The following is a 26,761-nucleotide window of genomic DNA, read 5'->3' on the forward strand; positions in this document are numbered from 1 at the left end:
GTTCGTCATTAATGTAGGTAAACCCATTGATGTCATTGGACTTAATTCAATTGATTTCAAGGAGTCTATGTGGAATATAACCTAGATTCAGTTGCAATTCTATAGACGTCTGCTCAGAATTAAGTCTTGCTGAGTTCAATGAGGCCTTCTCTCAGATAAGCGGCCATAGAATTGCAACCCTAATTCTCTTTGGCCTAAACATACTTGGCAAAAACAAGTTTTCTCCTAAAAACCTAAGCTGTGATCAAATTTGCATTTGTGCAATGGTACTTTTAACCACCTCCATTCATTTTGTAGCCTCTGGTGCTCCCTAAAAAGCAGCATTATTTTTAGACTGCTTTTCTGTCTGAAAGCCCTTAAAGCAGCTTACAACAATGAAAGCAAAATAAATCGCCCCATTACAATTACTGAAAACATAATACAGGAGAGTATAATAGTGACTGTAGTACCGCAGTAAGGCAAAATAGTCAGGGCAACATGAATTCCTCAGTGCCAAAGGCCCAGCTAAATAAAATACTGGCCACAGTGCCAGTAACACAATAGGTGGACACTTTGCATGGGTTAAAGGTGTGGACCAATAGGCCTGTAAAAGAAGTTTGGCTGGAGCATCATGCTCCATTTGTAGTTTCCAAAACTTTTTCAGAGTTGTATGCAGATTATGTTATTGTAGTCCAGCCTTGATGTGCCTAAGGCATACAGGGCCAGCCATATAATGAGGCATGGTGAGATACTTGCCTGGACAGCAGATCACAAAGGGTGGTTGACCCACCATACTGTTTACAAGCCAGTTGGCCTTGCAGCTGCCACCCACACCACTATAGGTGGCCAGTCTGCCTGCTGTAGCTATTACTGCAGTATTGGCTGCTATCACCACTACTGCCTGCCCACTTGTTCATAAGTTCCATTATGGTTGCAACAGGGATGCAGTTGGTTGCGCTTCAAAAGGTCCCTCTGAGCTTGCTGTCGCTCTCTGAGGAAATGGAATCACATACCCAGGAAAGTATCATAACTTTCTCTACCCATGTGGTCAAACTTGCCAGTCAAGATGGATATAGGTCAAGTGAGCAGGTGGTCTGCAGGTAGCCGTTGTTGGGCTACTGCTGGCTGGGAGGTGGACCCCATCTTAGCCTCCCCAACCCTTTTCTGCTGTACCTGCAGAACAGCAGCCCTTTGGAGGAGTCTGAATGTTTGGCCGGCCAGCCCTGCTCATGAAGAGTAAGAATTTGGACACAGCTGTGGCCGGTTTCTCTATCTCTGGTTTCCAGAGGGGAAGCCTGCCTATGTGGAGTCTTGCCATTGGTGGTGAGCTGAAACTGGCGGGCTGGACTCAGGGTGACACCAAATGTGAGTTGTTTATTTGGGTGGGTTCTTCCTTTCAGAGGGTGATGAGGGTGAGGACACTCCCCCATTGGTGGTGACTGGTTGTGGGTGGGCTTGCTCCTAGGTGAGAGTGTGAAGCAGGTGTCTGTGTGTATGTTAACCTGGATTCCAAGTAAAGTGGAATTATGGGGAGCTTCATCTGTGATGAAAGCATGAATAAACTTACAAGGATGGACCACCAAGAGTTGTAAACAAAAACCAAAAAACCTCATAATGTGGAACATTGATTTACATGGTACTGATATAATTATGTTGGGAAAATAAGCCAACAGTGTAGATTTTAATATGAACTCTACCTGTATTTGGTCAGATTTATCATAAATTCTCCTCAGCTACTGCTCTAGTCATCATCTGCCAGTGGAAGAGGCAACTTGAGAGCAGAGAAGGGGCAGAGTTGGGGGGGTTTCTGCTTATTTATTTATTTATTTATTTATTATTATTACTATTAATTTACACCCATACACAATCTTAGGTACATGTACAGCCTTAAATAATTATACTATTAAATACTGATTTAAACTTGTATTTCTACATGCTCTTTTCTTATAATTTCTAACTAAACTTTTCTGCTTAGTTAAGTTGCTAAACAAATTACATTTAAAATGAGTGCTTGGCATAACCAAATCTGTAGAAGACGGAGTCGGGATTCAAGATGACCATAACAGAGTGGAGAACTGGGCCCAAACTAACAAAATGAATTTCAATAGGGACAAATGTATGGTTCTGCACTTAGGCAGGAAAAACCAGATGCACAAATATGGGATGGGGGACACCTGGGTTGTCAGTAGTACATGTGAAAAGTCTCTAGGGGCTTTAGTAGACCACAAGCTTTAACATGAGTTCACAGTGTGATGCAGCAGCAAAAAAAGCTAATGGTATCTTGAGCTGCATCAACAGTGTCTTGATCAAGGGAAGTAATAGTACTGCTCTATTCTGCCTTGGTCGGACCCCACCTTAAGTACTGTGTCCAGTTCTGGGCACCACAATTTAAGAAGGATGTTTACAAGCTGGAACATGTGCAGAGGAGGGCAACCAAGATGAGCAAGGGTCTGGAAACCAAGCTTTATGAAGAATGATTGAGTGAGTTGGGTATGTTTAGCCTGGAAAAGAGGAGACTGAGAGGAGATATGATAGCTATCTTCAAATATCTAAAGGGCTTTCACAAGGAGGATGGAGCAAGCTTGTTTTCTCCTGCTCCAGAGGGTAGGATCCAAACCAATGGCTTCAAGTTACAAGACATGAGATTCCAGTTAAAACATCGGGAAGAAGTTTCTGATAGTAAGAGCTGTTTGACAATGCAGCAGACTCCCTTGGAAGGTGATGGACACTGAAAGTTTTTAAGCAGAGATTGGATGGCCATCTGTCAGGGATGCTTTAGTTGAGATTCCTGCATTTCAGGGGGTTGGGCTAGATGACCCTTGGGGTCCCTTCCAACTCTATGATTCTATGAAATTGGTGATGACTGGACAGTGAACTGGCTTTAACGTTTACTAAGAAATGTCAGCATTTTATGATTTCCCAGTGGCCTTCTAAAATTGATTTGTAAATATCCACATTCACAGGCATTTATTGTAACTATAAAGATAGTCTGAAATAAATTTGTTGAGATTTGATTTATGTGTTTAACACACCTGAAGAAATAGGTGGGGAAAGTACTCAATATCTAGCAAATTCTTCTACAGTGTAAATATGAACATTTATTTGATAAAAATTAGTAAATTATTACAACAACTTACGCATTGGCAGTGTATAAATATGCTTCTGTCTGAAACCATAAAAACCATCTAATACATTACACTTTCTATCCCATAATTCTAATATTTGTTGCCTTTATAGCTGCAGTGTGGGTGGAAGAAGCTAAACCAGAAAAGAGCAGATCTAACTGTAAGCTACTTTGCATATTGTCAATTGACTATAAATTTAGATCTGTCTTTTGACTCAGTCCAACAGGCACAAGAACTCAGGTAAGGAATATAAGGTAGATAGAGGCTAATAGCAAAATGTTACATGGTTTTTGTTAATATTAGTCCAGATTGTTAAATTTAAATGATGCACATGATAAATATATACTTTGTGAGCTCTAGTTTATAGAATAGATCTATAGAGAAAAGTGCTATAAGAATCAGCTTACTAACATACATAATTTTAGTGTGGAATTTTGAAGTTCAGTCCCTGTCTAATATTTTAGATTTTTCCTTGTGGTTCTGGGGATTCTTTTCCATTTCACCATAAGCAAGTCTAGGAATGAAAAACTTAGCTTTGTTTTATGATCTTGTGTTTTGTCTTAGGCACTGAGGCAAATTTCAGAAAGAATAAAGGAAATTATTTGAATTAATGAGACTTTACTTCATAGTAAATAATTCAGTTAACTGAGGTTTCTAATTCAAGTTAAAGGTTTGGTGAATTCAGTAATCTTTCCAAATGTTAAAATGCAAACATTAATTGACATTTTTATTATAGACAATTTTTATTATAGACAGTTTACTGATTCAGCTTTTATAATGCATGATCAATGAATATGTTTCATTGATTGCTGTTTAGCAATATAAAACTCCTAGCACATTTGCAAAGCTAAGCAGTGTCTGGTATGGTTTCAAATTGGATGGGGGACCAGACACGTTGAGATTCCTGCACTGGAGGAAGTTGGACTAGATGACCCTCCAACTCTACAATTCTATGATTCTATAATTCGGTTAAATCTTCCTTGCTCTACATTACAGGCTGCAGACCCAATTTGTTTGCTGGGGGCACGTTCTTCTGTACATGTGTGTGTTATGGAATTCTCTATGCTAGAGTAGGCTGGTGGGAACTGACAAGTGTGATTGTGAGGCACGGGGAGAGCCAATTTCATCCCTTACATGTTCTGAAAGTCAGTTGGTGGGTCCTGAATCATTACGGGAGATTGATTGCTCTCTAAGCAACTTCCCATTAAATCCTAACCACATAGATTATATGCAATTAAATAACATGCCCGCAGTTAGAGTAATACTTTGATATTTGCTAGCAAGCTGATCCAGTAATCCCTGATAAATGGAAGAAAACAACTTCTTACACTTTTGCCTATTGCTTATAGTAAAAATAATGTATTGGAAGGGAGGATGAGAAACATTAATTTACCATTACCTTTCACATTATTTGCTATATGAAGTTGTTGAGTTGCTATATTACAGAATAAAAGATACAACATTATTTTGGCTGGAGGAGTTGGCAAATTTTGAATTCTGATGTTAGGCACAGCCTGAAAAGGAGAGTTTCTGTTAAAAGATATGGGGCACAATTTGATCAAGGTGAATACATGTAGGCCTCAATAATTTCAGTGAGAGAGTTAAGCACATTTCAAGCTTTCCCACAGACAACACCCCTCTTTCCCTGGGCTAATAATCAGCATAAGTGATAGGAATAGCGAGGCACACACTGCAGAGAAAATGAGTGGGTACAGAGAATAATGGAGAAGTTCATGTACCAGTCATTCTGACAATGGCATGTGTTTTTGCCTAGGAAAATCTGCCATATGATTTCACATCCTCAACTGTAAAGCTAAAGAGATTTATCTAGTTGCAAGTATCTATGCTTATATTGATTTAAAAATATGTCCTTTGCATATGGAACACTGTATTTAAATAGGTCAGTACAACACCGTCTCCCACATATTTGCATAATATCAGAAGTGCACTAAAAATACTGACAATCACACCTAGCCTATTGCAATGTATGAATCACTAAAGCTGATACACAGTTCTCCATTTCTAGCTCTATACCTGAGACACCACAGCTTGGGAAGCTTTTGGGATGCCATGGACAGATTGCCAATCTTAAGCGACTCCCACGCTGGACAGATGTCTAGACTTGGCTGCAGGGACCTTTATGCTGCACTCCATTTCTACCCAGAGATCCCAAACCAACTCACTGGCCCCGAAGATTTGCCTCTGCTTCCTTTCACACCAGAGCAGCTGACGGCTGAGAATTTCTACAGCGATCCTTGTGCGTTCCCGTTTCGAGGTCCCTGTGGGAATTTTGGCAGATGCGAGTACTCTTGCGGCCCAGCATTCATCAGAAAAAGGAACGAAAGGGAAAGGCAGAGAGTAAAGTGTGTCAACGAAGGCTACGCCAAACTCAGACATCACCTACCTGCCGAATACCTAGAGAAACGACTCAGCAAAGTAGAAACACTCCGTGCTGCAATTAAATACATCAGGTATCTCCAATCTGTGCTTTACAGTGATTCAGAGGAGAATAGCAGGGAAGCTCACCACACACCCAAAGATAGCTCTCAAAGCGATCACGCTCCAAGGACTTCATAGTCTGCTCAAGGGCAAATAAAGCCTTCTCTGGAAGCTCCAAAGACAACCCTGCCTGTTCAAAGATGCTTGTAAGACTGAACTTGCTATACAAAATGTGGTGATTTCAGGGCTTGTGACTGTGATGACATGAATCTTGCTAAAATGTGTGGAAGTTTCAAATGATTGAAATGGCTGGAATCGTTTTAACAGATTGAGATGAGAGATCAGTAATACGTGGTTAATTTTGGTTACAAGGGGGCGGGGGAGAACGCCAATGTGTCAACTCAAGCTGAAGGCTTTAGGTTATATTTTAATAAAAAGATTCTCCTTTCTGAGAACAGTAACCTCTCTCTCTTTGCTAACACTTATTTCTAAAAAATATATATAATTTAAGTTTCTCTATAAATTGATAAAATGTATAAAGTTTCTGTTTGCACAGAATGTATAAACTGGAAACCACTTGACTGTTGTAACAGCAACAACAAAAAAGACAGTATTGTAAAAAACACACTAAGTTTGGAAATGCTAATATTGAGTTAATTTTATCTGGATATTTTGTTTTTCGAAATCTAAATAAATCCTTGTTCCATGATCAAACTATATCTTAGAAGAATTTTGTTGTATTATACGGACACACAGTGAGAGAAAGACAATTAAGTGTCACAACATCGATAGTGAGTGGAAGAAATGAAGCTGAAGGAGTGTCTATACCTCTTGTTACTCCCTCTATTTCAAGAATATAAAGAAACTAACAAACATACCTTAGGTTCTCTCAATTTTATTGTACTATTCCATTGTTTACTTGAGGATTTGAGCATCATAAATATTACTGATATAGACATTCCAAGAAAGATGCTTCTTCAGTGGTCTTTAAACTGCTAATCGGAGGAACACCCCTCCCCCCAATAATATAGAAAAAGCTTGAATCTTCTTATAAAGTCCTCTTTCCACATGCCAAAGTGGCAAATTCATAGGTGCAAAACCAATTACAAAAAATATAAATGCACAATAAAAAATTCTGTCAAAAATATTAAAATAAACAGCTACAATTAAATTATGCACTAAAACAAACCCATTAAAACACAACAGTTAAAACAACTATTGAAATAGTTATTTAAACCAAATACATGTTAATAAAGTTATTTATTTGTCACATTTAAATAAATTTCTGCAGGGTAGAAATGAGGTGCTGCTCAAAGTGGATTGTGGTTGCAGCTAGCTGAATAGTTTTTATCTTTATCAATAAGCTAAATTTAATAGATAATGATTTTAATTATATATTTTAATTTGTGTGCATGTGTTTAATGTAAACCGCTCTTATGTTTTATTACAATCAAATGGTATAGAAATATTGTGAAATAATAAAGAAATATTTTTATTGAGGAAAGGCTCTATAGTGCAGAGTGCACTGTGACTTTGAGCATTTGTTTTTTTCTTTACAGTGGTACCTCGGGTTACATACTCTTCAGGTTACATACGCATCAGGTTACAGACTCCGCTAACCCATAAATAGTACCTCGGGTTAAGAACTTTGCTTCAGGATGAGAACAGAAATCGTGCAGCGGCGGCAGCAGGAGGCCCCACTAGCTAAAGTGGTGCTTTAGGTTAAGAACAGTTTCAGGTTAAAAACAGACCTCCAGAATGAATTAAGTTCTTAACCCGAGGTACCACTGTATTTCTTTTCATTAGACTTGAGCATTCTCTGGACAATCTTCATTTTACCCTTGTCATTTTTCTTCAGTATTTAGTGTCACTGAATTTAGAAATAAGATGTACCTGAGAAAACATTCACAGCTGATATTCACACACTATGAATGTGTGTGTGTGTGTTTCACACATTCTGTACTATCAGACACAAGTTCCTGTTTGCAGTGGCTCTATAGCAACCTGCTTAGAAACAGAAAACAGCCACCAATAACACTCCTTCCCAGCAGAGAGGTGCCGTATTGTTGAAGTCAAGCCAACTGAAAGATCCCAGCATTTAGTACTGCAAGCATCTGGTGAGTTCTAATTACTATTTTAGCAAATCAATGGGCTGAAGAGTTTTAGGTTTGCCTCCCCCTTGCTGGTTTAGTTGGTAGATGGCTTCAATTTACTTGGTAGATTTGGGTATATATTTGGTGCTATTCGTGTTACTGTAATAAAAGGTAAAGGTAAAGGTACCCCTGCCCGTACGGGCCAGTCTTGACAGACTCTGGGGTTGTGCGCCCATCTCACTTAAGAGGCCAGGGGCCAGCGCTGTCCGGAGACACTTCCGGGTCACGTGGCCAGCGTGACATCGCTGCTCTGGCGAGCCAGAGCCGCACACGGAAACGCCGTTTACCTTCCCGCTGGTAAGCGGTCCCTATTTATCTACTTGCACCCGGAGGTGCTTTTGAACTGCTAGGTTGGCAGGCGCTGGGACCGAGCAGCGGGAGCGCACCCCGCCGCAGGGATTCGAACCGCCGACCTTTCGATCGGCAAGTCCTAGGCGCTGAGGCTTTAACCCACAGCGCCACCTGCGTCCCGTTACTGTAATAGAGAAGCATTAAAAATAATATTTATTTCCAATGGATGGTAACTTAGTAAGTTCTACTGAATTCAATAGAACAGGTATGTGTGCATAAGATAGCAGCCTTACACTTGAATAAACAAATTGTTTATTGTTGTAAGTTGTTTTAAATGGTTCTTAATGTGTTTTACCGCTGTTTTGCACCTTGTGACCTTAGGATGAAGGGCAGGTGATAAAGAAATAAGAAAAAAACTACCTCACACTTCCTTCAGTATGTACAAAGATTATATGCTATAACTTTTGGAATATGCTAATTGATTTACATGAAATATACTGTAATCAATTAATAGCAAGAAAGCAGGTGTAAATTTTATTTATTTGGTTGACAGGCCTAGTTAGAATAAAATAGAAGTGAGGCAAAGATAATATAGGTCTTGATTATGCTTCAATTAGCATGTCAGCAGTATACAGTTTCCAGATGATTTGATGTCTTAATGATTGCACAGTTGCTACATATTTTCTCAAGGGAGTCCTTCTGTTAGAGGTGAGCCCTGTCTCCCAGCCCTCAAACCTCTTTTGTTTTTGTTTTTCCTCCTGGGAAATGCTAAAACAGTTAACCAACAAAATAATAAGCACATGATAAGCACTCTGAAAAACACCCATCTCCTTTTTAATGCTGACACCCATAATCAAGTCAGATTGTATCAATCTCTGAAGTGCTACAAAATCTTTTTGCCAGCGTGCCTAATAAATGCCTGGCATTTACTGTCACGTTGCAAATCTTACCTTGACAGCCACAGAGTAAGTTCTCTGTTCACATGCCATTTCACTGTATGATCATTCCCTTGCTGCAAGAAGGCAGTGATTATGAAGCACAAGAGAACACAGAGCAGATCAAAATATTTCCCCACCATAATTTTGCATGACTTAAATGGAACGACTTTTTCTAAACCTATTTCAACTATGGAAGCATTACCTGAGGTGCTTTCTGAATCATGAGGTACTTTGGGAGCACAACCTATATAACCTATTCCTATGTTTCTGGTTAGGTTATGGAGTACACAAAGGGAAGCAGGGCGAATGTTTCTCTTGGCTATAACCTGTATTTGATTGCCTTATTAATAGATTTGATTTGTCTAATTCCCATACCAACCTCTAATGTGATATGCAGAGATGTGGGAAGTGTTTCTGGAAAAACAGGCACATTGCAACTGACAACGGCAAACTGACCATGCAGGTTGCAAAATCCTACCTACACCAATAACCGAGTTGTCCCACCAGCAATGTAAATGGTTGAGGATCATCTTGAGTAGAACCCCTGTGTTAGGTGGCTAACCCCCATTCTGGAGACCTGATCTGGCTCCCAAGCAAATCTTCCTCCCTCCGCCCAACTCCACTGATTTTGGCAACAGCAGCAAAAAGGATACATAGTGCTGTCTGGACAAAAAGATTTAAACTTCTCCACCAAGCTCAGAGAATTTATTTACAAACAGAGACCTATGCAAAAGCGCACAACCATTGTTGTTGTTGTTGTTTGTTCCAAACTGTGTGGACCAACTGTACTAACTACTTACTATACTTACTACTTACTACTTCCATGCTACATTGGTGTTTTTTCTGTATTACATAAAAAGTTGCTGTATTTCATCATAAATTCACAATACAAAACTATGCATGTCTATTCAGAAGCAAGCACCCCTGGGATATATTGCCATGTGAGCGTGTCTACAATTGCAGCTTTATTTATACTGAAGTAGTGGGTATTTTCCACACATTTTCTTGCACTTGAACTGAATTAATAATCACATAGAGATTTATTATTATTAATTATTATTATTATTGAATTCATATACCGCCCTATACCCAGAGGTCTCAGGGCGGTTCACAGAATAAAACCCAAAAAGTCTATCAGTAGACTTTCATCTACCTTCTTCCCTTCTTCTCCCTTGCGATTCCAGGAATTGCACATTCAAACATAATCTTAACTGCTGTATTTAGCGGGGAATCCTAAAACCTTAAAAAAGAGCACAGGATTGCAACTGACAAACAGTGGTATTGTTCTGCGGGATGGTGGCTAGGAAATGGAGCTAGGGCTCTTTAAAATGTAAGACCATACAAATGTAGACACCAAATGGGGATTATCAAGTTATCATTGTTGATGCTGCTGCTGTTATTTTGGACAGTGCTGCTAGTTCTATAGCAATGTCAGTTTTGCTCACCACCTTCAAATCCCGAGCAGAACTCAGCTGTTCCTCACAATTGTGCTTTTGTAAAAAGTTGGTCCAGATAAAGAATTTAATTCCTTACCAGTAGTTACCGGTAGTACTTTCAAATCTATTCCCATTCAATATAAGACATTAGGGCCTGATTCATAACTGTTGCATTCAGGAGAACTCGCCAAAGCTATGAGCTTGAGCAGTGGCCGCAATTACTGTTATGTCATGGTGACATGTTTTCCTCCTTCAGAATACTTAATGTGCCTTATGGGGTGGTTGCTTTTTTCCCTTTTCTTTTTCAGTAGTGAAATACTTCGAAAGGAATGGAAGGCTGCACCTGGTTCTCTTTGCCGTACCACAGCCATTGTTGTGCAATCCTAGCACCAGCTAAACCTGTGCATAGCAGCTTCACAGCTAATCCGAGTTCCACCTGCACTGGTGCCATTTCCGCACATCCTGCCTGTGTTGTTAGACCGCTCATCACAACAAGGTAATAACAAGTGTGTATGGGGGTGGGCAGACTAAAGTTGAAGAGTTCAAAAAAAGAGCTGCATTTTGAAATGCCAGCTCTCATACGCAAATTCCATTCCAGTGTTCAGTTATAGATGTTGCATTGTAGATACATCTCTGGATTTTTCAAGTGGGGTGAGGGGTAACGTTGATGCCAAAACAGGGGTACAGAGGAATAATACTCCTGAGGTAAAACTTTTGCATCTGCATCAAGGTTCTAGCTGTTGTAGATGAAGTAGCTTTCCTTGTCATGTGTAGATAAAACAAGCATTAACACTTTCTCTGTTATTTGAAGGTGTTTACATTTCGGCCACTGCCTCCATTTTCCTCCTCTTAGAACATGTGAGGCAGTAAAAAACTTGGAGAGATCCTTGGACACTGTTGGCATTCCTGTTTTGGCAAGAAGAGAAACTGATGGTTATTATTATCCTGGCACAATAATAAAAGCTATTATAGAGGCAAGTTGATTTTTTTCTGGCATGTGTAGATGGGACATTAATAATTCACACCAGAATCTTTATGGATTCTGCTAAAGGCATCAGATTCTGGGCAAGGGGTGTATGTCAATCACAACTGCTGCATTCAACGGAAGTTGGTGTCTGCCTCATTTTGATGGAGAAAAAAAACTCTTTAATATTAGTGGCATTCTTCCCTCTGTTTACCTGCTGAATAATTGGGAATTCTGATGGATCATGAGGACCACTCTCTAGCCATTTATTGCACAGAGTTGCTACAATCTGTATTTGAAAATTGTGTCACATTACCGCCAAGCTTTCAGCCCCATTTGACAACAACTTTCCCATATTTTCAGAAATTTCTAGATTTCATTTGACTTGTCTGAGGTCCATCTTGCATGAGACCTACTAATGCCAAGGTCACAACTACACCATACATTTACAGTACATGCTGTTCCCCTCAAAGAATCCTGGGAAATGTAGTTTACCCCTCACAATTTACAATTCCCAGCATCCTTAACAAACTACCAGTGCCAAAATTCTTAGTTTAGGAAAAGCTATGTGGTTGAAATGTGTGGTGTGGCTGTGACCCAAGTCTCTGTCCAACTTATTGGCACAGGTTATCTTGTGTGTGTGTGTGGTTTTTTTTTAACCTTCCTGCCAAGTGTATCTGGAGATTTATGCTGTTTGGGGACAATATCCCATCCGTTGTTATGAGTAAACGGATGGACATTATACTTGCTGGAAATGTCTTAGCGTGTTAATATATATAAACTTGACACTTTTTGTCCTCTGTACACAGGAAAAACAACCTTCAATTCATTAGCTGTTAGCACTTGAAACTTAAAAAAAAAATGTTGTGCTGTTTTTGAAGTGTAAGAAAAAGGCAAGGCTGTTTATCAAAGTTTCTGGAAGACTGACAAATTTGAAATGCCTGGTATTCAGCATGTAGTGGGAGTGACTGGCAATAATATATTTTTGTTTTGTAGTGTTTGATTCCTTTCATTACACAACATGGTGGCCACTTATGCATTGCTTAAAAAAGAGGATTTTTTAATTAAAAGGACAAAATGTGATTAGCATAAAAATTCCATATGCTTATTTATGCAGATGAGGAAATACTGGGAAGAATTCAACATTGTACTATGTTGATAATACTAACAGGACAAACTTGCCAGACAGAACAATCCCCCTCTCCTCCCTCCTCATGCTATTCTAGGGGTGCTCTCTAACACCCCCCCCCCCGAGTCAATTTGGGGAGCACGGGCAGAACACAGGTGAAAAAGATGAGGGAAAGCCCCATTGTACAAATCTAAGTCACTGTGCAGGCTTCCACTGATGGGACTGATTAACTGAATGCCATCAGACGAATGTAACGTAAAAATAAATTCCATATATCTCACCGTAGTGGGGGAAACTGCGACCTATGTGCCAGCTCAATCTTTGGTCCAGGTCCTATCTTCAAGGCTCCAGTTCTTCCTTCTAATGGTTCTTTAATCTTTAAACCAAACTTAGACCAAAGGACACTTTTAAGTAGAGGCTGCCTGTCCTTTGATAAGTCCTTCAATTAGAGAACTGCTCTCTGTAACATAGGAAATGCGGCCAACCCAATACACACAGAGATGTGCCCACTGCATGGGCATAGCCAGGATTTTTGTTAGGGTGGAGAACCTCAGTTAGCTATGTATTTTTATTAATTATGGGGGGGGGGAAGCTGCCCCTCCCTGTACCCCCTTGGCTACGCCCATAGCCTTCTGTAATGCTCCTCTCTGGAAATTAATAGGGGAGCCATTGTAGGCAGGTCAACCCCACATGCATTTTGCAATTCCTAAAGTTGTTACCAACGGTTGGAACACAGGAAGCTTATACCAGATTAGACTATTGTTCATTTAGCCCAATACTCTTTACTCTTGGCTGGCAGTAGCTGCCTAAGGTCTCATTCGGAGGTCTTCCATGCCATCTATTAGCTAATTCTTTTAAACTGGATTTCTGCCTGTAAAGTGCATCCTCTTCCACTGAGCTACATCTGTTTAGCATTTTATTATGAACTTGCCCTTTGAGAATACAGTTTTTCCAGGCATGCCAGCTGAACAGCGGCATGTTTTCTACCTCAAGTTAACAGCAAAAGGTTTTTTTTTGGTATAGTATTATTTTCTACAGCTTTAGTTAAATTGTTTTTCTTGTTATCTTGCCACCCTGATCAACTTTTTTAAAACCATGCATGAAAAGACACAAGCTTAACATTTTCCTCCAACATCAAAAACTTGGTACTAACATGGCCAGCATTTCCCGCCCTCCATTTCTTAAGCTATCATAGATGTGACGGCTGATTATTTCATGACTAAAGCTTGTTAGTTTTTCATTTTAATTCCCCATCTTGTTTCTGGCACCAGGGTGAGAAAAGAACCTTTCTTGTACAGTTTGCCGAGTCATTTGGACTGAGTGAGGACACAACATGCGTGCAAGAAACAGCCAGCAGTGACATGTTTGAGTGTGTGAATGGAATGAGGCATTCCATACTGCCAGGTGATAAAGTGCTGGCACCCTGGGAGCCACAGCAAAAAAGATATGGCCCTGGCACTACCATCCAAGGCATGGAAACCAGGGATCCCTTGAGAGGTAAAACCCAGTTTGTTTTTTAACATGAGCCAGTAGCTGAACTAGCTTTTTGTATGCATATGTATAATATAGCCCTGAATATAGGAAGTGCAGTATGCTCCTGTGGTTTTCATTTACTCTTCATATTTCATTTACTATTAAATTATGCATATGGTGGAAAAACACTGCTTATGTCAAAGCTCTGGCGAATAATTTTTTTAAAACCCTCAAACAGGTATTTAATTATTATGCATACTTTCTAGACTGGAATATAAAGACCACCCTTTTGTGGCTACATAATCAGATTGATTTAAACTGACAAACTATTCTTAATCAGATTGATTTAAACTGACAAACTATTATTAGCATTAGCTTTGCTCCTTTGGAAAGAATGGCAGAATTGATTTTTTTAAATATAGATATTTTATTTAGTCAATTAAGCATTTATATACATGTAAAAGATCACATACAGAAACATACAATAAAAACACCACAGCCCCAGTCCCTTCCTTAAAATTAGGATAGAAATTTAATAAATTGAGGAGGGTGACGGCTTTCCCTAGTTTATATTTTTCTCTTCAAAACAGGGAAAGAAGATGAAGAAATTATAGTCAGCTTCTGGAATGGCAAGAAAGCTAAAGTCCCATTGGGTGTAGCCCTGTGGATTTCCCCACTGCAGTGGGAGAGGATTGTGGAGATGATCCGGATGCCCCTTACCAGCAGGAAAGCATCTGAAGGGCAACTTCAAAGACCCAGTCACTACAGTGGCTCATGTAGGGCTATAACAGGCTCCATGCATGGATGCGCTGTAGGTGGCCTCTGCCGGCTCCAGAGGCCATGTTGCTCTTTCATCTCCCCTTGCTCCAGGTGCTTTCAACACACATGCTCATTCCTTGGACATCCACAGTACGCTTCCTGCTGCTGCCCTAAATACAGTGGCTGCTGGTGGCCACCCTCTTTAACTGAACCATCCCAGAGAAATGTTGAAGAAGAGTTCAGCAGTAAACCATTACTGGCAGTGGAAGGGCCTCCAAAGGAAGAAGCAGCCACTGTTGTGTCCAGCTCTTCTTCTTCTTCTTCATGCTCCTCTGGTTCCAGAAATGGTACAGAAACAGGTTTGACCAAGACCACAATGGTAGATCATGCAGTGAACACGGATTCTAGTCTTTTTGAAAAGCCCAAGCTGCAAGAAATCAGGAGACCTTGTTGGAAATACTGGAAGAGAAGCCATCCCAGCTCTCGTCATAACAGCCACGGTACACAATATTTACTTTGAATGAACTTCAAAGTGGAAGGTAGAAGAGTGCCAAAAACGGCATTATCATACTGGTTGAGGTGAACAGCTATACTGAGATGGATTTTTCTGCTAATGGTATCACAGATACTAACATACTTGGGGATTTCTGGTTTGTTAACTGTGTTTGTTTGTTTGTTTGTTTGTTTGTGTGTGTGGAGATGAAAAGCACTTGAGGGGTTTTTTATTTTTACAATCAAGTGGTGTATAAATTTTATGAAATAATTTGCATGAAGTAGAAATATATATCGAGTCAAATCGTGAGCCAACCCACCCCCCCAGTTGTCTCCAATTGCCTTAACAGAAGAGAGGGATGTTGAAATAATAAATCATAAGGGGGGGGGAACCCCCAAAACACTAGGTTCCTTATTTCATACCTTGTTTGATTATTTTGTCTTCGTCTAACTACTCACAAATTAAGTGTTATACTATCATGTATAGGAACCAATTATACTTTGGACAGCACCTGCAGAAAGGAAAGATCTGAAACCAAAGCAGTTCCTTATATGGATCCGTCCCCAACTGCACTGATCAACCACAGTGCCATGTTTGAAACTATTGAACAGTCTCCTCGAAGGCAACTTACTGTGAAGGAAGTCTTGGGTCACAAAGACGTCAAACCATCCTCAGGAGGAGAGCAAGGAACACAGTAAAAAAGAAAAGAAAAAACCACCCTCTACTGAAAGCATATGCTTGTTTTTAATTCTTTTTTGTGGGTCCACAAGAATATATTAAGATATTTAGGATAATGATGTTGGATCATTAGCATCTAATAAATTATATATATGGTAATTTCCCCAGGAAATTAACAAGTGTTCTCTTGTTTCAACACTGGATGGTTGAACCACCACCACAGTACAACAGAAAATTCAAATATATTTTGAAGTAACTGTTTTTGGACTTTTGGGACCAGCCAGGTTAGCAAAAAGGAAGTTGTTGTTGTTGTTGTTGCTGTTTAGTCGTTTAGTTGTGTCCGACTCTTTGTGACCCCATGGACCAGAGCACACCAGGCACTCCTGTCTTCCACTGCCTCCCGCAGTTTGGTCAAACTCATGTTTTCCAAATGATAAATATGCTCTGTTAGCAGCAAAGCATTTTAGTTTAGGATTCAACCACCAATATCTGTGACTGACTAAATGGTGCACTCTGCGGTTACCTGGAACTACGTAACTAAATAAGACTCCCCTTTCTATTCTGTTGATTTTATTTCAATAGCCTCTGCCATTATATTAGCAGTTCAGTCGGAAAGGCAAATGAAAAAGAATTTAAAGTCTTTTCAAAAACATTTGTACTTTTAAATTTATTGTTTACAAGGCATTGCATAGTATAAAAGTGAAAATACACATGATTCAAGTTAGGGCAAATGTGAACAAAGTTTCACACTATAATATACAGACAGCATAAAACCTGAGATCGTATTTAATTATATAGGGTAAATAGCCTGAGAAAATTTTATTTAAAAAGTGACACTTGAAAGACACCAAAATCTATTTCATTTGTTACCTTGATGAAACAGAAAGACTATCTGTCATAAATCAAAGGTCAAATTTACGCTTTCTCCTGACCGAACATCTACCAGATGTGTTTGTTTGACTGTGTTGTCATACGAAGAGGCAGAGACTGTGTAGGTGCCAGGAGAAACTTCAATGTAGATATCCTGAATATAAAATATACATGTCAAGATTTTTCAAATCAAAACCCCATTCATGTTCTTATGCTAAATAGCTCCAACTACTAAAATAAATGTTTAACTATTTGGACAAAAAAAATTCTCATCAAATTTCTTAACCACAGCATATGAACGCAAAGATGCAAAACTCAACTTGTCCTAGAAGACAACTGACAAGACCAAGAACGCTGGTGGTGAGAGAGGAAGAGAGTGGCAGCTCTGAGATGCTTAGACAACATTTGGCACCCTTGCCCTTGTGGTAACACAAAGGGATGCCTTCCCCTTGGCTGACTGGTGAAGTGGGTTGCTCAATGAAGTGTTGTCACTTTAGGTGAGAGCTATGGGTGAGGCTGAATGTGAAAAGACACCTCTGGGTGAGAGCCAGGGGTATCTGGAGAGCAGCTGTCCAGGTGAGAGCATGACTGGTGGTTGGAGGGAGAGGCTCCCAAGAGTAAGTCAGGTGAATTGTATGGTTGGGTGGGGTATTTGGTGTCTGGATAACTGTAAGGACATCCTCCTCTTGTAAGATGTGCTGCTGGTGGTGTGAGATTTATATTTTTACATACTGCATAACCAGAGGGTGACTTATTGATTGGTTGTGTTTGGAAGTTTCCAAGGCACTTTGTGGACGAAATTGCCCTCCTTCAAGACTTAGGACACCACAGTAACATGTCTGAGTGATGTGCCTGACATGCCATCTAGTCAGCTTTTGTGGATCAGCTTGAGCTTGAGAATGTGGGCTAAGTGCCCCCTTGACCTTTGTCCATCATTGCTTCCTTTGAGATAGCCAGGGGTGTGTGTGTGTGTGTGTAGAGGTGAGTCCAGGATATGATAAATGTGGGGCTACCATGCCCTAAACAATTTTGGTCCAGACAGAAAACCTTCTCCCATAAAGACCTGCATGGTTACTGTACTATGATCTAATAAAGTCTTCCTGGTTGTGCCACAGCCTGCTGAGGTCCATCCTGCAGCAAAAAGGGGGAGGGCCTTTTCTGTTATGGTGCCCACCCTTTGGAACAGGATCCTCCCTACTGTACTTGGGTTTCCAGAACCTGCAAAAAATACATATGTTCTCCCAGACCTTTGCAGCTCATTAATACCAGATTGCTGTGTTTGTCCCATAAAACTCCTGTGGCTATTGCTCTAAACGACTAAACAACCACCACCTTTTTTAAAATGTAGGACAATATAAAGAAGTTTTAAATAAATATAATTATAAAATGCAATTACTGTAGCTAACAAAGAATTTTGATTATGTTCAGGAGCATGTCGGCTGATGGAGCTGGGAGGGGAAGTCACCATGGAGTGTGTTTGTGGTTTCCTCCATGTGAAAACCAATAGCATTTATTTCATTCCAGAAGCACTACGCATTCTAATTCATCAATTGAATGCCTGTGCACCCTACACAGATAAAAACAAAACCCACAAAAGCCTTAAAATGTTAAGTGAACTTATACTTGCTTTTATTTTATGTTCAGCATTCTCTGCTGGAATTAAAGCAGCTGTATCTGTATCAGGACAACCAGGTTCTTCCACTATTGGGACATTTTTACTTTCCTAGAGAGAGCAGATATAGTTTATGGAATCTCAAGCTGGATGTGACCAAGTTCAGCCTATCCACCAGCCTCAAGCAAACAGACCTAATCCAAATCAGCACAAAGCAAGTACCAAGAAGGTGCCTGTAGCAGCTTTAGAGGCATATCTGGGGGGGGGGGCAGGGGGGCAGACTGGGAGCCACACCGCGGGGGGCGGCACTTACTGCGGGGCCTGCAGAGTGCCTGAGCCACGCGTCTCTCCTGGGAAGGATAATTCTGGAAGGATAGGATAATACAGTAGGAAGATGTCTACAGGAGGAGATGTCCAAAATAACAAAATGCCCCTTAAGGCAATGTTGGAAAATTCTTCCAAATAAATTACAAATTTATGTGTCATTTAGAAGATTAGCAGAGGCTTGGTTGAAGCGGCATCAAGAGACTCCTTTGAGTAAGCTGACCCTTGGACAACATATATTTGCTTAAAATAGGGATGGCTAACCTGTGGCCCTCCAGGTGTAATTTGGGGGTTGGGGGCCCCATTCTTAGCTTAAAAGGTTTAGCCATTCCTAGCTTAAAAGGAGAATTATGTTCAGTACACTCACCTCATTTTCAAATGCCTTTAGCAAGTTTTCAGATGACTCCCTGCTGTGGTATCTGAATATATGTGCAACTTCATACTCTTTGAATTGAAATGGTGGTACGCAACAGTAATAGTTCTGGAATAGAGTTGAAGAAGAAAATATTAATTACTAAACCAAGAAGTGTGTGTGGTGCTAAAATAATGAAATGTCTTGATGTGGGCCTGCCCCATGAAGATGTGAGCAACAATTTCCTCGTCTCTGCTGCCACCAGAAGGACAAATGTGAAAGGGCTTTGTCAGACAGAAATGCCTGTGTTTGGTACTGTAAATCAGGGGTTAGGAACCTGTGGCCTTCCAGATGTTGCTGGACTAGAACTGCCACAATCCTTGACTACTGGCCATGCTGGCCAGGACTGATGGGAGTTGAAGTCCAAAAACATCCAAAGGGTCACAGCGTTCCCATCTCTGCTATAAATAAGATGACCAACTCCTCCTCCCGCATTCTGCTCCATGTGGTTGGATCCCTTTCCTGACAATGGGAAATTGGGATGTCTCTGGATTCATATTTGGCCCACACTAATCGCTACCCTCAGAGCAAGCGCTTGGAAGTGTTGGGGTAATTAAATCAGTGTAGAAATTGGTACTGCGAAGTCAGAAGAAGCCCGCATCACCAAGAAATGTCAAAATGAAAGCCCTGCCAATAACCCCACAAACATTACTAGCCTGCAAAGAAACTTAACAGCCTGTTTCTCCATGGAGGCAGGAAATGCCAGAAATGCAGGCTTCAGCTCTCAGCAGGATAGTAAGAAAAAGCTTGCCTCTTCTGTCAAGCTGGCCAGTGTGGGGGCAGATTGCTCCATTCCTTTTCTGCTAGCCCACTGTGGTCCCATGCCGACTAGGGAGAAAGTGTCTTTCCTCTTTCTACAGCTATCACAGTAGCTATACAGGCTATCAAAGGAGGAACAGGCTGATCTTGCATGGACTTTCTAGCTGCAAGAGCCTTGTTAAATACAAGGCTGAAATATAATATGCCTGAATGTTGGCTTGAAAGTGTGTGGTCAACACCTGGTGAAATCTCTGAAGTCTCAGGGAAGATGGAGGGCTGGCTAGGTAGGGTTCAATACTAAGCATGGCTCCTTACCCCTCCTCTTTCGTGTTAGACATGCTAAATTATTTATGGGAGGGGGGAAATCCTGAACATTTCCACCCTGCCAAAGGGATCTCAGAGGAAGCTGACAAAGATATTCATGGAACAGAATCCAGACTTGCTTGATGGCGATTGTTTTCCTTCAGCCCATTGAGTTTTGATAATTCAACACAGTATAAACTGGTATTTCCTATATGGCTTGCTGGTAGAACTCATGCTTTGCATGCACAAGGTGTCAGATTCAATATCCGGGCCTGGAGAGACCCCTGCCTAAATCCCTGGAGAGCCACTGCCAGTGGGTGAAGACAGTACTGAGCTACATCGACCAATGTTATGTAAGGCAGCTTCCTACGTCCCTAATAGTTGTCACTCAAGCTTCTGTACTTGACTCCCAGCACAGCAGTCATTGGTTCCATCTCAAGAACCAGTTACCTCGCATTCTGCTGAGATGCGGCCCATGTGTTCAGCAACAGAAGCAAAAGCAGCAGCAAGACATGCATCTTCATCCTCGCCTTCCTGTTTCCATGAAATAAAATGTCCTGTCACTATGAAAACAATGGGAAATATACAGCCCAAAAAGGCAACACAGTGGTTGTGTTTGCATGTCATTTTTTATACTGAAATCTCCATAATAAATTATAGTTTACTGTGATAGGAACAAGTCATAGCAAGCCTCAGGCTTGAGTTCCCTCCTCCATTATCCTCCACCACTGTAGAAGGTTTTCATTAACTACAGTTTAGTGTTCTATATATGCTGTTGGATCTACTTGCGAGTCTATTCACACATACACATGAGCCTGTATCTTACACATATATTCACAGAGGCACAGCATTGGAGATCTTTAATCTAGAGAAAATTGCCCACCACAATGGTGACAATTTAGAAATACTGCCTTGCTTACTTGGAAAAATGATCACGAACCAACAAATATTGTCAAAATGAATATGAAATGTTTTCTTTTCACGAAATAGTTTGCAGTGAGTTAAATGATTTTGCAGCTTGGAAGTATCAATACAATAGAGAAATGTAGAATAGCAAGATGGCTAGTTGTTAAAAAAAATGTTACAGGCTACCAAAAGCTGCCTGATCTATAAATTTATACAGTGGTACCTCAGGTCACACACGCTTCAGGTTACAGACTCCACTAACCCAGAAATAGTGCTTCAGGTTAAGAACTTTGCTTCAGGATGAGAACAGAAATTGTGCTCCGGCAGCGCGGTGGCAGCAGGAGGCCCCATTAGCTAAAGTGGTGCTTCAGGTTAAAAACAGTTTTAGGTTAAGAATGGAGCTCCGCAACGAATTAAGTACTTAACCCGAGGTACCACTTTATTGGTATTACTGAGCTAGGTGAAGATGGGAGGAGAAGAATTCGCCTTGCATGGATCAGGTACTAAAAAACCAGCTGAGTTGCAGTGGAATCCTAAACCCTAAAAGGGAAAAGCTGAAATGCAAAAGACTGGGTGTTGGTTAATGCAAGTATTAGCAGACGGCAAGATTAAGGAAATGAGAAAACTAGGGATTGGAAAGAGAAGACACTAATAATCACTTCTCATGAGGAAGGGAAAGTGAACAGAAGTGATTTCTAAAGTTTCACCATGACTTGTGGTGGCATGGCTGTAACTGAACCCAAGGTTCTTTGTAGTGTAATCAATTCATTTGGGTGGTGAGCCCTTTATAAGCAGAAGGTGAAAACTTGCATGTTTTCCTCTATCCTCTGAAAGGGCACTGTTGGCTCAGGATGTGATGGGGTGACTGAAGGCAGGCAAGCCTTCCTAGGGAGTGCTGATTCCAACCCTAGCTTCCTTAGATTCTAGTTAATAACGTTTCAAAAACAGAAAAAGGCATTTCTTACATGATATGTAGCATTGGCTGTTGCTTTCCACGATGCTCCTGACTAATCCAAAGAAAATAAACACAGATGAGAGGCAGGTAAACATGGAGAAAAGGCAAGGGAAAGGTCAAACTATGGCCCCTGAAGGCATCCAAGTATTATAGCAGGCATGAAACACAGGGTTTGTGGACATATTTTGGATCTGTAAGATGTCCAGTTATAGGAAACAGATTTTCTGGCATTAGCTCTAACACAATGGGCAACCGCTTTAATAACAGTTCTGGACAGAAGGAACATTTTGTTGTTGTTGTTGTTTAGTCGTGTCCGATTCTTCGTGACCCCATGGAAGGAACATTAGATACCAGTTAACAGAATTACTATTAAACATATCAATATGTTTCCCTAAATGAAGGTCATGAGAGGTCTCTGGCTAATCAGAACTCACATGGAGGGAAGACAGTGGCACTTTCCCAGGAAATGTATATTTAGACTTAATCCAATTACTGGTGGGAGATGATGGAAGAACCCTCAGGGCCAAAAAGGAGCATATGCTTACATTAGATATAGCAAGAAACTAGTTAGGCTTGCAGCTATGTCATCATCAAAATGACTGTTCCTTCCTATGCACAGCTGCTACTATAGGAAGATATCCTGTTTAAACCAATGCTTCTGTCTCTGTTACTTTGCAATGGCAACATGCTCATTGCTCAGAGCAAAACCAAAATAGACACAGGGTTCCAAGGCATATGCTGAGTTTCAGCCGATCTGAGCTAAACCTTAAACTGTGGTTATTTTAACTACGGTATATTTTCTTGAAACAAACTGGCTTCATAGGGTCTGAAGCCACATAAGGCTTGCGTCTGCTCAGTGCCTGGATGGGTGACTACTTGGAAAACACATGAACACTGCTTTGGGTTCCATGGCTGAAGAGAGGCAGGATATATCTCTACGAAAACAAACTGTGGTTTGAAGTTTCAGACAAACCAGTTAAGCTTAACCACCGGTTGCCAGGGTTCTGATAACATGATGAAGCACAGTTGCTCATGGACAGTAGCAAAAGATTCTGAACTACTCCTTGCAGCTCTTTATCCAATATCTGAGGATTATTATAAGCTATTATCAAGTGATTCCTGCAGCTATCCAATCAAAGAAACAGGATATTGAGAGTTGTGGCAGAATTCTATTCCCTTACCCTAAGAGTTATGGAAGAATTCTGTTCTTTTGCTCACCCACCCTGCCTTGACTTCATGCACATCAAGGGTTATGATGAGACACTACAAATCCTCTACAGGGGGAGCATGACATTTTTACATTTTAGTTTTACGGAGAGATTTTCATTTCAGTTCCATTTCTGGTATTGAAAAAAATCCTCTTAGTTTCTGAAGTAAAGAGAACATTTGAGTGGTTTCTTTTGGATTATTGCTGCTTCAGAAAAGATTTCAGTCTTGTACAGTTTTGCTGTGGACTGAGTATGTGTCATTTTAACAAATGAAACAACAACAACTGTTTGCCTCCCATTTGGTTTTACCTGACATTTTCTGTCTTATTCAGAGTCCCACGTTTAACAAATGGCAGGCAAAAATAACTTGCTTGATGATTCAAGAAAGAAAATGTGGGCAAAAAGGTAACAGGTAAAGGAAAACGCAGATGGCACATGAAATATTTTACATACCTACATGCAGGGCAAACCTTTGAGAAAAGGCAGTATCTACAGTGACAATTACATTTAGCAATCTTTGTAATGAGCCAAGTAGCACCCCCTGTTCAGTTAGTTATACAAGCAATCTTGTAAGATACACAGCAGAAGCAGACAAGGCCTTATCATCTGGAACCAGAATAGCCAGCTATTGCTGGACTCCAACTCCCATCAGCCCCAGGCAGCAAGGCCAATGGTTGGGAATAATGGGAACAATGGGAACCCCAAAGAATCATTAGATGACACCAGAGTCGGACCAGCTATTAGGCAGGGTGAGGTCGCTGCCTCAGGTGGCAAAGCCCCCCAAGCAAGCCCATCAGCGCCGATTTCAGGCAAGATCACATCCACTGTGGGCGAGACCTCTTGCAGAGCATGCAAAAGCTCACTCAAAATCAGCACGATCTTGCCTGAAATGGGCTATAATGGCTGTGGCGCTTCTTTGCCAGCAGATGGAACAGGGTGCGCAGTAGCAGTTATGGCATTGACAGTGGCAAGGTGGCACTTCCCATTTTGCCTCAAGTGGCAAAATTGGATGCACCACCCCTGGGTAACTTTCTCTAATCTCTTTGTTGGTGCATCTGGAGTGAAATCGAGCTCTTAACCATAGTGGGCCACAAGTACGCCGAGGACATTCAGCTCTGTTTAGGTATTATTACAACTTACTCACAATGAAACAGCAGCTTCTCGGTAGCATTAAAAGGTTCAGGTATGGAAGCAACTGCCTTTGGTTACAGCACTTACCTGAAAAGCCCTCCTTTCAAATGTAGCAGGCAATGGCCAGTTCAATTTCCGTGTTCTTGCCCGCTCCAGAACTTCCTGGGCCAGTGTTGCTGTGCGCTGCATGCGATAGCGGTTCAAGCTTATTTCTTGGGACTCCATTTCTTGTGTCCTGACTTAAAAAAAATATTTAGCCCAATGAATTTGTTCAGGCAGTCACAAACAAACATGCTAACCAAAAAGACAGAGGGAGGAGATCAATAACAAAACTACATTTCCTAGCCATCTCCCCAAAGATTCAGGTTCTTTTTTCATTACCCAAAAGCTGCCCTGCCCATTTACTGAAGCTCACAACCCTGCAGCCCTTTTGTGTTGGGAGGGGGGGGGATACAGGCTAGCATTTTAATGCCAAGAAGATCATCTGGAGGCTTCAAAATGCTTCCATGCATGAGCAGCCCCACTCCCACACCAAATACCCATCTGAAAGCAGCTGCTCATGCTGCTTACCATTCCCACTCACCTCTCCTTTGCCTGTTAAGCAAGCAGGCAGCAGTGATGAAGAGGAGGAGGGGAGATAGTGGCAATGACCTGGTTCAGATGCAATGCTAAGTGATGGTTTAGCATTATATGAAGGAGTCTTGGGCAAGCATGGTCTCCCTTCCTCTGCCCTCCCCTGGTGCAGCTGCGGGATGACTTCTGTTTTTAATTCACCATTGTTTACTGTTACATCCAGTGCCTAAACTGTAGCTAGCTTTAACTATACTTTAGGAAAAGGAGACTTCACAAGCCAACATAATTAAGACAAACAACACTTTGTCTGGGTGCAGACAGAACATTACAATCTTGCCCTCACAACCATGCCCAAGGAAGATCAGGGAGAGCTGTTACGTCCAAGGCTTGTTCACATAACATTAAGCCATGGTGTTATGCCTTGTGCAATGCAATCAGTGGCATTATGTCACCACACTATGTGTGGCCCTGCAAGCCAATGAGGGGAAGGAGGAGAAGAGAAGGTAACACACGACACACAAATGATATCATGCTATACAGGGCAAGTAGAGGTGACTATATCTCAGCTTAATAAGTCAATATATAAGTAAACCTCTTGCCTCCCCCCACTTGCCCCCTTCATAGGATGAGCATTCAGACTGGGAAACTACCGTATACCGTTCAATTTCAAAACAAGCCTGGGCATTAAATAAGTTGATTTAATATCCTGGATTATTTCAACGCTAGGACTTACAGGGTGCTTCCAGAAGGGGGCTAAATACTGTAAAAGACATATTGGCAACAGGTTCGTTTTTCTTTTTTAGAAAAACTTATCAGATTTTTACCAGAACTGGTACATTTAGGTTCAATTGGGGAGGGGTAAGAATACAAACCAGCCTTTTGATGACATCACCACCTGGATGCTGCAAGAAAAAAAGCGCTTCCGTGCACAAACAGCACCACTCCCACCCAAAGCACACCTCTGGAAGCACCTAGTTTCCCTATTTAGACCAAAAATAGAGGGCACGTGTGGCTTTTGGATTTGATTACTCACCCTACCAAAGAAAAAGGAATAGTCTCATTCTTATCTCAGCTTATTAAGCGAAGGCATGATAAATAATCCAAAGCGGGCAACATTACATACAGTGGCGCACCCTGCAAAGCGCGAGCACAAATAAAGCAATGCTCGTGCTTCCCTCTTGTGCCGCGGGAAGAGGAGCGACTTTATTTGCTTGTGCGCTCTTTCCACTTATAGACCGCTCCGTGACCCAAAAGACCTTGAAGCGGCTTAAGCGATTAACACCCTCCGCCAGCTACGGCTCTCATCACCCCCAGCTGGGTTGGCGGGAGTTGGTTGTCCAGCACACGCGGAGGGCACCAGGTTGGGGGAAGGCGCGGTTCACCAGACCCTCCCGAGGGAAGCCTTCCTCTCCCGCGCGCGCGCTCCGCTGTGAAGGCGCACATGCTCCCTCTACCGGCAGGCTGGGGGAACTCACCGTCAGCCGTACTTCCTGGGGGAACTCGGCAATGAGCGGCGATAACTGAGCCGCGCGAAGCCCCCGCTTCCCTTTTAAAGCGTCAGCTGCCAAAGGAGCCGCCAGTGACGTCACCGAGCAGCCGCTCTCCTTTTCTACGAGCTTCTAACGGCGGCGAGCGGGTGTCCCTGTTTAGCGGGCGGCGCTGCGTCACAAAGGACGTGCGTGACGACCCGCCTTCCTCCTCCCGGAGGGTGACCTCCGTAAAGCGGCGCTTCTGCTGCCGCTGGCTCGGTGGAACTCGGCGGGACTCGCTTCTGAGTAAACACGCGTGGGGCGGCGGTCGTGTGCACGCGCCATTCAGAAACGTGTCCCGAGTCAGCGGAAAGGCTGGAAA

The 26,761-nt window shown here is 41.5% G+C and overlaps 3 protein-coding genes across 8 annotated transcripts in view; 2 read left to right on the forward strand and 1 right to left on the reverse strand.

Moving 5' to 3' along the window:
• The first annotated feature begins 582 nt into the window (after nt 1-582).
• Nucleotides 583-6,260, forward strand: ASCL3 (achaete-scute family bHLH transcription factor 3). Its single transcript, XM_081918735.1, has 3 exons — nt 583-1,344; nt 3,217-3,264; nt 5,131-6,260. Exons 1-3 carry the CDS (start codon nt 1,185-1,187, stop codon nt 5,679-5,681), a joined length of 759 nt encoding a protein of 252 aa, XP_081774861.1. The 5' UTR covers nt 583-1,184; the 3' UTR covers nt 5,682-6,260.
• Nucleotides 6,261-7,412: 1,152 nt separating this feature from the next.
• Nucleotides 7,413-26,761, forward strand: part of LOC309373945 (uncharacterized protein C11orf16) — a 36,666-nt gene continuing 17,317 nt past the window's right edge. Inside the window, exons 1-6 of one of the 2 annotated variants that reach the window (XM_081918575.1) lie at nt 7,413-7,660; nt 10,673-10,857; nt 11,173-11,335; nt 13,726-13,951; nt 14,518-15,186; nt 15,666-16,062. In XM_081918575.1, coding sequence (XP_081774701.1) covers nt 10,691-10,857; nt 11,173-11,335; nt 13,726-13,951; nt 14,518-15,186; nt 15,666-15,877 — 1,437 coding nt within the window. In that variant the 5' untranslated portion in view covers nt 7,413-7,660; nt 10,673-10,690 and the 3' untranslated portion in view covers nt 15,878-16,062. Of the gene's footprint in view, nt 7,661-10,672; nt 10,858-11,172; nt 11,336-13,725; nt 13,952-14,517; nt 16,063-26,761 lie in introns of those variants that run through there. The other variant, XM_081918576.1, reaches the window with a different exon arrangement.
• On the reverse strand, nt 14,975-26,597 carry AKIP1 (A-kinase interacting protein 1). Of its 5 annotated transcripts, XM_081918783.1 has the most exons (8): nt 26,386-26,594; nt 24,425-24,576; nt 22,009-22,050; nt 20,588-20,671; nt 19,031-19,144; nt 18,355-18,450; nt 16,728-16,881; nt 14,975-15,113 (listed from the first exon to the last, which is right to left on the reverse strand). In XM_081918783.1, exons 2-7 carry the CDS (start codon nt 24,560-24,562, stop codon nt 16,753-16,755), a joined length of 603 nt encoding a protein of 200 aa, XP_081774909.1. In that variant the 5' UTR covers nt 24,563-24,576; nt 26,386-26,594; the 3' UTR covers nt 14,975-15,113; nt 16,728-16,752. The 5 variants fall into 5 exon arrangements, with proteins under 5 accessions (XP_081774909.1, XP_081774911.1, XP_081774908.1 ...); XM_081918785.1 differs by lacking the exon at nt 14,975-15,113 and having other exon boundaries at nt 16,498-16,881; nt 24,425-24,572; nt 26,386-26,597; XM_081918782.1 differs by lacking the exon at nt 14,975-15,113 and having other exon boundaries at nt 16,498-16,881; nt 26,386-26,593.

This window comes from Podarcis melisellensis (assembly GCF_964234715.1).
Source record: "Podarcis melisellensis genome assembly, chromosome: 1".
NCBI classification, from domain to species: Eukaryota; Metazoa; Chordata; class Lepidosauria; order Squamata; family Lacertidae; genus Podarcis; species Podarcis melisellensis.